Genomic DNA, 12,617 nt, shown 5'->3' on the forward strand with positions numbered 1-12,617 from the left:
TGTGACTGATCACCAATGATATGTCATCAATATCCACCTACCTTGTATATCTTATACATATACGATATACTGCTTCTGTCCACAACTCGTGTATCAAACAGATCCCCTCTGGCTGGAGCTGTGTGTTGATAAGCATGAGCACCGTTGACAACCCACGTCTCTATATCTGTTTAATTAAACTAGGACACTATAAAGCATTTGTAAACTATTATGTTTAATACTACTTGGTTTAAATATTTACTTATAAATGTCCTTGTAAATCGCTACAATCAAGCTATAACATTCAATAAAGCATTTGTAAACTATTAATAGCTATATCCACGGTCACATAATTTGTGAACACAATATTTCTGGTGATTGTTATGCAGGTGGAGGAAGGAAGGAAGGATAGATAGATAGATAGATAGATAGATAGATAGATAGATAGATAGATAGATAGATAGATAGAGTCACAACCAAAGGTCTGATGGCCAGCCCGTCCAGTGAGTGCTTTTAAGCACAGGTCCCGGCAGGAAAATAGACAATAAGGCATTTTCCAAAAGTAAAATAATGTTTATTTACAATGGGGAATGGAACCCACAACAACATACAATCAGGGAAAGGTAGGGGAGAACAAACAGGAATATATAATAATAAGACAAACAGTCAAACACTAAACACACAACCTAGTGAGCTAGTGTCACAGGACACAACCACAAGCCACGTGGTTGGCAGTCTGGAAACCACCCAGCAATAACATAAATAGGGCTATTACAAATAACCACAAGTGCCACAAGAGTCAAGACACAATCAATCTTACCTGGTTATACAAAGAAACACTCTAACCATATAGCTCACAGTGTAGGATGAACACCACTTTAACCCTGATGCTTAGAGTGTAGGATGAAACACCACTCTAACCATAAAGCTCAGTGTAGGATTAATCAAAAGGGCCAACAAAATATATACCCCACACAGAGTGGCAAATGGCAGAAAAGGGCAGCACATAATTAATAGTCCACACACAGTGGCAATTGGCATAAAAAGGCCAATACAATAATCCACTCAATAGTGGCAAACAGAGGCAACCTCACTCCACTCTGGTCACTGGCAAATGACACAATGAGGTGCCCAGATGTGTGTCACATGCCAGGCTTTATCCACCCGTCCCTTGAGGCTAATTGTTGTCAGCTGCCACTCATCAGGCAATCAGCACTCTCTAGAGGAGGGACGGGCGGCACCTGGCAAAGGGAGAAAGAAAAAGGAATCAGTACCAAGGCGACACACACCACATACAAATAACATAATATTACCTATACTAACCTGATGTTCACATGGTGTCACAAATACAGTAATAATGATAATGACCAACCCACGTACCTCACAGATAGATAGATAGATAGATAGATAGATAGATAGATAGATAGATAGATAGATAGATAGATAGATAGATAGATAGATAGATAGATAGATAGATATGTAGCACCCTGAAAATATGGCTATTATTCAGAAGTGCTGACTTGCCTTTTATCTCCCCGGGTGCACCAAGGCATACTAACTAGTTCCCATTGATATTCTCACGAACAATGACGCGGTGTCTCTTTCTCCTACCGGCTGGAATATGGATTATAAACAGAAATTGATTCATATTCGATCCACCCAGTTCTTTCCCTGTGTGGCTAGCAGGCGACCAGCAGGGGGCGGTGGCAGGCAGAGAGTGTACGAGAGAGAGGCAGGCAACGAGGAAGAGGGAATCACCTGGAGGTGGGGAGAACCGGAAGACCTCTTCAGCTTGGGATGTAGCCGTGAACGGTCGCAGCTACAACGGGAGGTGCTTTGGAATAGCCCCATTAAAGAACCACCAGAGAGCCCCGCCGGAGCGAGCGACGGGTGGCGAGACATACTTGCTAGTGACGGGTTATTCTAGAAGTATCCGTGATAGTGCGTGGGTAAGAGAAACTGAACCCAAAGATTAACGTCCATAGGTAGCGGGTTATAGTAGCAGTGTGACGGTATAAGTAGCATGCTGCTAACGGTTATATTGACTCCAGTGTACCCCGAGCGCGAGGCGCTGAAGAAGACCGGTGGTATAGTCAACCACGTTGCGCCACAGTATAACCGTGTAGCAGGTGGGCTGTTTGGGACCCAGAGAGTAGCTTCAGTGTAAGGTAGGGCAAGTGTATGGATGCGCGTCGACTCAGCGCCGGCCGACAACAACCAGCTTTCGCCGTCGTGTCAACGTCTGCCCCTGCACCGGCGGTCGACAGCCTAGCACGGGAGTTCTTCCGTCCAGCAGAGGTCGCCATCATCCAGCACACACTCTGTCATGTACGAAGGTCTAAGGACCACACAGAATAACAACTGGAGCTGGCTGCACATGAGCAAAAGCAGCCTCTCTCAGTAAATGCGTTCAAAACAATGTCCCAGGTAGGTAAAAAAGACACAACACAAGGCGTTTTCCAAATAGTAAATTATGTATTGAATGGAGGTAGGGATTTAAACCTCCTCCATGGTGCACAGGGAAAAAGGTAGGGGAGGACAAACAAGATATACATATAATACAAACAAACACTTAATAACTAAAAATCACACACATTCGACGTAGGAGTGGAACCAGACAACATTTTCTCCTTGAGCATCTTTAATGGCCCACGCACACTGCGACCAAACACCAGCTCTGCAGGGCTAAACCCAAGCGACTCCTGTTTAGCATCCCTAATAGCAAACAGTACAAAAGGCACCCCCTCGTCCCAGCCACAACCTGTATCAATACAGTACTTTTTTAGCATCGCCTTCAGCGTCTGGTGCCAGCGCTCTAGCGCCCCCTGTGATTCAGGATGGTATGCACTAGAAACCGTGTGACTGATACCCAAAGCCTGTAATGACTGATTAAATGTTTTAGCCATGAAATTCGTGCCTTGATCATTTTGTACAGTTTTTGGTAAACCAAAAGTAGCAAAAAACCTGTTTAATGCCTTGGTAATGGCCGGGGCTGTAATCGTCCTCAAAGGTATGGCCTCTGGGAAACGGGTGGCAAGACACATAATAGTTAACATATATTGGTTTCCCGCCTTTGTTCTAGGCAGAGGGCCCACACAGTCAATGATCACATGCTCAAAAGGTTCCCCTATTGCTGGAACGGGGTGCAGAGGAGCTGGAGGAACCCCCTGATTCGGCTTCCCCACTATTTGACACGTACTGCATGTACCACAAAAGTCTACCACGTCGGCCTTCAAGCCGGGCCAAAAAAAATTCTGCAGTATCCTGTCATAAGTTTTAGATATACCCAAATGCCCCGACCAGATATGCTCATGTGCCAGCATCAAAACATGACGCCTACACTCCACTGGCAACACCACTTGGTGCACCATATTCCAGTCTTCTCCAGACTGCAAGCCCGTCACACCTGGCCTAGCTACCCAGGCGCGCATCAACACTCCTTTTTCCATCAAAAAGGTGTGTTTCCTACTATCAGTAGTGCTGGCTACTGCCGCGAAACAGCTTGTTAGGGAAGAATCATTCCACTGGGCATCGATCAATGCCTGACGTGCCAGTGGCAAGGGCACGTCAGGGAATTTGGACTCCACCCGCGTCCTCTGAACACCACTCACACTCTCTCCCATCTCGCCACTAGATGGCCACCTGTCCTCAGCCAGAGCCTTGCCACAGATAGAGTCACCCAGCGACACTGCTTGCTGTCGTTCCCTCTCCTGAGCTCTAGTGACAGCACAGACAGGAAAAACATTTGGGTGACTTTTAATCAATGCATCGCACATACCCTTAGACACTGGGGCGTTCACTACCTTCAGAACAGGGATTACCTTTCCCCCCGCTATATCATTCCCCATGATAAAATCAATCCCGGCTACCGGAAAAGACGAACGAACCGCCATGGAAAAACAACCTGTGACTAAATCTGATTTCACATATATCCTATGTAAGGGTGCGGGTGTAAAACTAATTTCGATACCCCGCACAATAGTACTTGACTTACAAGATGACTCCTCACTTAATGGCAACACATCCGCCAGGATAAAAGACTGCGAAGCACCCGTATCACGAAGGATTTTCACCTCCTGTTGGTCACAGACTTCACCCGACATTGACACAAAACCAGAAAAAATAAAGGGTTCAAAACAACCATCTGGTTTCTCCTGCTCTTCTGGGCGTGATACAGGGCCAATCAACCCCACCCCCTTCGGTTTCTGAGCTGGTCCCCTAGCATCTTGCAGATTTTGCAATGCATAACAGTCCGCCACCAAATGACCTATCCTTTTACAATGACTACACACAATGCCCCTTCTAGACGGCGGTGAGCGTGGTCGGAATGGTCGCTCGTCACCTCCCCGATACGGCGATATTTTTGTGGATCAATGCGAACTCGTCACACAAAACTGCAGCTTCCTGGAGGGTAGAAACCTTTCGCTCCTCTAAATACACTATCATGCGTTTGGGCACAAATTTTTTAAATTGTTCAATGAGGACTAACTCGCTCAAAGCTTCGACACCATCCACATTACATGCTTCACACCAACGAGTAAACATCATCCGTTGTTCACGGGAAAATGCCACATGTGTTTGAGAGGGAGCTTTACTTAGTGCCCTAAATCGTTGCCTATACGCTTCCGGCACCAGTTCATATACGCATGGCCGCCTAGTTATAGTTGAAAGTGGGGGTGCAAGATTTTTTTGTATTCCTATTTTTTTTACCTTTTTTTTTTTTTTTTTTTTTTGCAAGGGGTGGTTTGGAGGGGGTCCGGCACGACCCCCTCCACGGCAGATTTTTTAACATTTAATGAACACCTGTATGTGCAATTTCCTGCAATATAGAGCCTTCAATCTTGACCAAAATAAAGCTGCTCTTTTCACTATAAAACTCAGTTTATATTGCAGTATGATAGCTATAATAATAATAACTTCACTGCGAGGGCTCTTTTAGCTAACGCTAGCTAGGCACGTATGATAGCCAATTACTATTATAATAATAATAATAATAACTTTCCCATCCTCCCAAAGCCCCTCCGGCCCCGTTCACATCCGCAGTGCAGTACCAACAACAACAACAACTAATTGACGCTATCAATAGCCCCAGTGAGCGCGGCGGCTGAATGAATGAATGAAAACTTTATTTAACAGATTGCAGAATGGGTACAATACAGTACGGCTCAATACACACAATTGTTAAGGCGATGCAGACCAGAGAAAGACGTTTGTCTTGTTTACATCAGGGTCCCCTTTCGTGACTGTGCTGCACCGAGTGAATCCACAGTCACTTGCTCCTCAATGGGAAACCAACCTAGATTTACCATGAAGGACTGGTTCTGGCCGAACCGTTCGTTATACAAGTATCACAGAGACATTACAAAGGTGCTCACAGTTGCACGAGGGGTTCGCACAGAGATACGGGATGGTTTGAAAGCTCGGTGTTGCTAATAAATATTTTTAATATTTTTTTATAAACTGCTCAAAGCGGCATTATTTCCGCCGTTGGGTGATCACAGCGCCTGCGCACCATCCCGTATCTCTGGATTCACTCGGTGCAGCGCAGCAGCGCCGAGGCTCACCATACGAGAAATATTCAGTTTCAATCTGTTTGCGCATTTAGTATACAGTCACAGTGTTCGACTTACATGATGATTTGCTCCATTTTGATGTAAACGCCGAAGAATAATCCAGTCACAATGTTATCCAATATCCAGCCTGAATTTTTCAAGGGCTTTCGAAAAAGCCGCCTCCCCCAACATGTCGTATACGTCATGCCGACGAACCGTGGCCCGTGGGCACTGGATCAAACCATTAAAGTGGGGGGTCACACAATCTTTGGAAACTTAAAAACTTGCTATTAAGTGTCATTGCGTATTATTAATTTGATTGAAATTACTTAGTTATGGTTAGATTTATATATGGGGGGGGGGGGGGTATATCATATTTTTCATATGATCAAAAAGTGGGGGAGCAAAACCAGCGTTTGCCCCCCCATGTTCAATAGTCGTAGAGCACCCGCTCCGCGTGCTCTATTGCGCAGGCGTCTATGCATATACGTGCAAGACAGCACTCTTCACTTTCTCATATACCACGCTGTCCTCATTCGATAATGACTGGCATGCCTCCTGAGCCCTACCCGTGAGTCTATATCGCAATAATAGTGCCCACTGGTCCTTTGGCCACTGCAAAGCCAACGCTATTTGCTCAAAAGTAGAAAAATATGATTCCACCTCAGACTCCCGAAAAAGGGGAACCACAGAAATATGCTGCCCAATATTAAAAGTGCCCTGGTAACCTTCAGATGAGGGAGAGGAAGAGCCACCACTCTCCAACTCCATCTTCCTTATCGTCACCTGGAGCACTCTGTCCTTCTCCTCCTTTTCCCTCAGCATGTCTCTCTCTTCCCTTCTCTCTTCCTTCCTCTCCTCCCTGTCTCTCTCTTCCCTTCTCTCTTCCTTCCTCTCCTCCCTGTCTCTCTCTTCCTTCCTCTCCTCCCTGTCTCGTATAGCCGCTCTCTCCTCCATCTGGAGACGGGCCAAACATGCACGCGATTTAAGAGTGGGAGAAGAAACAGAGGCACGTGTTGAGTGTACAGAGCTATCACTGTCATTCTCCTCCCCCTTGGTAATGCCACCTCTCCGTTTCCGCACCGCACCTGCGTTTTGATCCAAACCACCAGTGGCCTCACCAGTCTTATCAGCCGCCTCATCGCGCGCGGCGTTCACAGAGCCATCCTCCTGGGCTATGGGCAAACTAAATATATTTTTGTCCACCAACCCAGCCAGCACGATTGCTTTTAACTCCTCTTTACTTTTCGAACTCTGGACAGTAATGCCATAATGTTTGGCGACACTACACAAATCTATCTTTGTGCAGACATCAATTTGATCCCTCGTAGGATCCGGCAAAAAAAAATCCAAAGTAAAAGCCGTCCCAGCCATAGCCCTTGCAGAATATGACTATGCCACAAATAACCTACGTATAATTACCCTGTGCTCCCATAGCAACCCGCGTTACCAGCAAACGAAATAACGAATATCTAATATAATAATAATAAACGAATAACAGGTACCAGGAAATAGCCCCTCACCTACTCCACAATATCCGTGCGTAACACATTTAATCGCCACATTCCGCAGTATACAATTCAACCAATCTGATTTAATGCCCACATCTACCATTCATGAAAACAATAAACGTTGGTCTAACCATCTAACTAGGATCACCTACGTCACTCTAGCATACCCCAGCTAAACTACTCCCCTGGCGGGATGAGGTCTACACATATCTTCAGTCGCTTACCGATTTCATTGCGCGCTCCACCGGAATTACGACGCGTGCCCCCCACCCGCTAACCAAGTAGGCGATCCCCCTGTTACCTATGTGGCAGAAAAAACAGATTAGTTCAAGAGCATCACATACAACAACGGTTTACATCAATCAAACTGTGTAGCACGGACAATGGAAACATACTAACTTACCAATGAGAAAACGCTATCTTATTTTACCTGACATGCTCCAATTGACAAGTCACCATGTTATATAACCAACAAGGAACCATACAATTGCGCAAACTAACGAGCCCCCATGTCATGTACGAAGGTCTAAGGACCACACAGAATAACAACTGGAGCTGGCTGCACATGAGCAAAAGCAGCCTCTCTCAGTAAATGCGTTCAAAACAATGTCCCAGGTAGGTAAAAAAGACACAACACAAGGCGTTTTCCAAATAGTAAATTATGTATTGAATGGAGGTAGGGATTTAAACCTCCTCCATGGTGCACAGGGAAAAAGGTAGGGGAGGACAAACAAGATATACATATAATACAAACAAACACTTAATAACTAATACAACCACGTGCCCATCCTAGGACACCACAGCTATGGGGATTAATCCACACTCATGTGATAAATGGCACCAAGCCACACAGTATTGCTTCATGCAATAGCTAGGCGAGAAGGCAGCCTCCTCACTCCACTCTGAGACGTGGCAGTGACTTCCAACTGAGGGCCCCGTGTGTGTGCCATCTTCCAGGTTATATCCACTCATCCAACTGACTGCCCACAGGTGTAATCAAGCAGGTGCAATCAGCTCAATCAGGAGGATGAGTGGTATCTGGGAAAAGAGAAAAGAAACAGAATTAGAAGATGACACATCACACAACCAAGAATAACATAACCCATACTCATGATACTAATCTGATGTTCACATGGTCTTCCAAATACAGTAATAATGATAATGACCAACCCACGTACGTCACACACTCTCAGCCAGCTACTGCCCCTCTGCTCCAGCCCCGCTTGCTGGCGCCCACGACGAGAGCGTTCAACGCCATCTTGCTACCCGGACGGTGGTGGCGCGGCGCGGCCGCCATCTTGGTTGAGTACAGTAGGGCTTCGGTGCCCAGGATCTTATTGCACAGTACACAGTGTGATGCGGCCTATGGGTGAAGCTAATGGTTGCTAACCACAGTTCACAGGGGTACCCCATAAACAATACATGCCGGCATTAGTATAGGACTATTGTTTGGTACAGTGGGCCCACGTTTTTCAGTTCTTTTGAGTGTGATAACGTGTCTGGTTTGATGGACTGTCATGCCTCTTAATTTCCCGTCTCATTAAAGCTGTTTCTTCCTGGGGTATTATTGTATAAGTGTTATATATGTTATTATTCTAATTATTAGTAATTAGGAATAATGATAGTGTATGCCATTTGACTCCCTGCCAGTACTACTTGTCACTGCCCAGTATAAGTAACACTAAACGAACTAAGACGGGAATTGTTGTGTGTGCGTATCCGTTATTGACTCTAACCCTAACCCTTTTGATGCGGGTAATGTTATTATTATTTGACCCTTTCTCCTCCCAGTCATTAAGGTCTCTAGTGGTCGTCGAGGGAGGGTACTGCTTGCGGGGGGAACAAATCTATTTATGCATATCAGTCACTAGGTGTGGGAGGGTTAACGGAGCTATTCAGGGAAGTGAGAGCGAGTTGGGGAGTACTGCTGACCGCCCCGGAGAGGCGAGGAAGACCAGAGTACCAGACCAGGTTGGTAAATCCCGGGCCCCATTCACTCCCACTACCGGGCCCCAGTTTGACGCTCCAGGCCCAAAGACGAGGGTGCAGTCAGACGGAGCTCTACTGTGTCCAGCTACCTTGTGACTGCCAGTAACCGTTCCCACAAAGCAGGGATAATCCACCCTGCTACAGATAGATAGATAGATAGATAGACAGACAGACAGACAGACAGACAGACAGACAGACAGACAGACAGACAGACAGACAGACAGACAGACAGACAGACAGACAGACAGACAGACAGACAGACAGACAGACAGACAGACAGACAGACAGACAGACAGACAGACAGACAGACAGACAGACAGACAGACAGACAGACAGACAGACAGACAGACAGACAGACAGACAGACAGACAGACAGACAGACAGACAGACAGACAGACAGACAGACAGACAGACAGACAGACAGACAGACAGACAGACAGACAGACAGACAGACAGACAGACAGACAGACAGACAGACAGACAGACAGACAGACAGACAGACAGACAGACAGACAGACAGACAGACAGACAGACAGACAGACAGACAGACAGACAGACAGACAGACAGACAGACAGACAGACAGACAGACAGACAGACAGACAGACAGACAGACAGACAGACAGACAGACAGACAGACAGACAGACAGACAGACAGACAGACAGACAGACAGACAGACAGACAGACAGACAGACAGACAGACAGACAGACAGACAGACAGACAGACAGACAGACAGACAGACAGACAGACAGACAGACAGACAGACAGACAGACAGACAGACAGACAGACAGACAGACAGACAGACAGACAGACAGACAGACAGACAGACAGACAGACAGACAGACAGACAGACAGACAGACAGACAGACAGACAGACAGACAGACAGACAGACAGACAGACAGACAGACAGACAGACAGACAGACAGACAGACAGACAGACAGACAGACAGACAGACAGACAGACAGACAGACAGACAGACAGACAGACAGACAGACAGACAGACAGACAGACAGACAGACAGACAGACAGACAGACAGACAGACAGACAGACAGACAGACAGACAGACAGACAGACAGACAGACAGACAGACAGACAGACAGACAGACAGACAGACAGACAGACAGACAGACAGACAGACAGACAGACAGACAGACAGACAGACAGACAGACAGACAGACAGACAGACAGACAGACAGACAGACAGACAGACAGACAGACAGACAGACAGACAGACAGACAGACAGACAGACAGACAGACAGACAGACAGACAGACAGACAGACAGACAGACAGACAGACAGACAGACAGACAGACAGACAGACAGACAGACAGACAGACAGACAGACAGACAGACAGACAGACAGACAGACAGACAGACAGACAGACAGACAGACAGACAGACAGACAGACAGACAGACAGACAGACAGACAGACAGACAGACAGACAGACAGACAGACAGACAGACAGACAGACAGACAGACAGACAGACAGACAGACAGACAGACAGACAGACAGACAGACAGACAGACAGACAGACAGACAGACAGACAGACAGACAGACAGACAGACAGACAGACAGACAGACAGACAGACAGACAGACAGACAGACAGACAGACAGACAGACAGACAGACAGACAGACAGACAGACAGACAGACAGACAGACAGACAGACAGACAGACAGACAGACAGACAGACAGACAGACAGACAGACAGACAGACAGACAGACAGACAGACAGACAGACAGACAGACAGACAGACAGACAGACAGACAGACAGACAGACAGACAGACAGACAGACAGACAGACAGACAGACAGACAGACAGACAGACAGACAGACAGACAGACAGACAGACAGACAGACAGACAGACAGACAGACAGACAGACAGACAGACAGACAGACAGACAGACAGACAGACAGACAGACAGACAGACAGACAGACAGACAGACAGACAGACAGACAGACAGACAGACAGACAGACAGACAGACAGACAGACAGACAGACAGACAGACAGACAGACAGACAGACAGACAGACAGACAGACAGACAGACAGACAGACAGACAGACAGACAGACAGACAGACAGACAGACAGACAGACAGACAGACAGACAGACAGACAGACAGACAGACAGACAGACAGACAGACAGACAGACAGACAGACAGACAGACAGACAGACAGACAGACAGACAGACAGACAGACAGACAGACAGACAGACAGACAGACAGACAGACAGACAGACAGACAGACAGACAGACAGACAGACAGACAGACAGACAGACAGACAGACAGACAGACAGACAGACAGACAGACAGACAGACAGACAGACAGACAGACAGACAGACAGACAGACAGACAGACAGACAGACAGACAGACAGACAGACAGACAGACAGACAGACAGACAGACAGACAGACAGACAGACAGACAGACAGACAGACAGACAGACAGACAGACAGACAGACAGACAGACAGACAGACAGACAGACAGACAGACAGACAGACAGACAGACAGACAGACAGACAGACAGACAGACAGACAGACAGACAGACAGACAGACAGACAGACAGACAGACAGACAGACAGACAGACAGACAGACAGACAGACAGACAGACAGACAGACAGACAGACAGACAGACAGACAGACAGACAGACAGACAGACAGACAGACAGACAGACAGACAGACAGACAGACAGACAGACAGACAGACAGACAGACAGACAGACAGACAGACAGACAGACAGACAGACAGACAGACAGACAGACAGACAGACAGACAGACAGACAGACAGACAGACAGACAGACAGACAGACAGACAGACAGACAGACAGACAGACAGACAGACAGACAGACAGACAGACAGACAGACAGACAGACAGACAGACAGACAGACAGACAGACAGACAGACAGACAGACAGACAGACAGACAGACAGACAGACAGACAGACAGACAGACAGACAGACAGACAGACAGACAGACAGACAGACAGACAGACAGACAGACAGACAGACAGACAGACAGACAGACAGACAGACAGACAGACAGACAGACAGACAGACAGACAGACAGACAGACAGACAGACAGACAGACAGACAGACAGACAGACAGACAGACAGACAGACAGACAGACAGACAGACAGACAGACAGACAGACAGACAGACAGACAGACAGACAGACAGACAGACAGACAGACAGACAGACAGACAGACAGACAGACAGACAGACAGACAGACAGACAGACAGACAGACAGACAGACAGACAGACAGACAGACAGACAGACAGACAGACAGACAGACAGACAGACAGACAGACAGACAGACAGACAGACAGACAGACAGACAGACAGACAGACAGACAGACAGACAGACAGACAGACAGACAGACAGACAGACAGACAGACAGACAGACAGACAGACAGACAGACAGACAGACAGACAGACAGACAGACAGACAGACAGACAGACAGACAGACAGACAGACAGACAGACAGACAGACAGACAGACAGACAGACAGACAGACAGACAGACAGACAGACAGACAGACAGACAGACAGACAGACAGAC

General features: G+C 47.0%; 1 protein-coding gene across 1 annotated transcript in view; it reads right to left on the minus strand.

Annotated features, from left to right (window-relative positions):
• Positions 1 to 1,166: 1,166 nt before the first annotated feature.
• LOC311225385 (trace amine-associated receptor 1-like) overlaps positions 1,167 to 12,617 on the minus strand; it is a gene marked incomplete at both ends in the record, with an annotated part of 25,618 nt that continues 14,167 nt past the window's right edge. Inside the window, one exon of the mRNA XM_084310647.1 lies at positions 1,167 to 1,220. Coding sequence (XP_084166773.1) covers positions 1,167 to 1,220 — 54 coding nt within the window. The remainder of the gene's footprint in view (positions 1,221 to 12,617) is intronic.

The sequence above is a fragment of the Notolepis coatsorum genome, assembly GCF_963971535.1.
Source record: "Notolepis coatsorum genome assembly, chromosome: 1".
Classification (NCBI taxonomy): Eukaryota; Metazoa; Chordata; class Actinopteri; order Aulopiformes; family Paralepididae; genus Notolepis; species Notolepis coatsorum.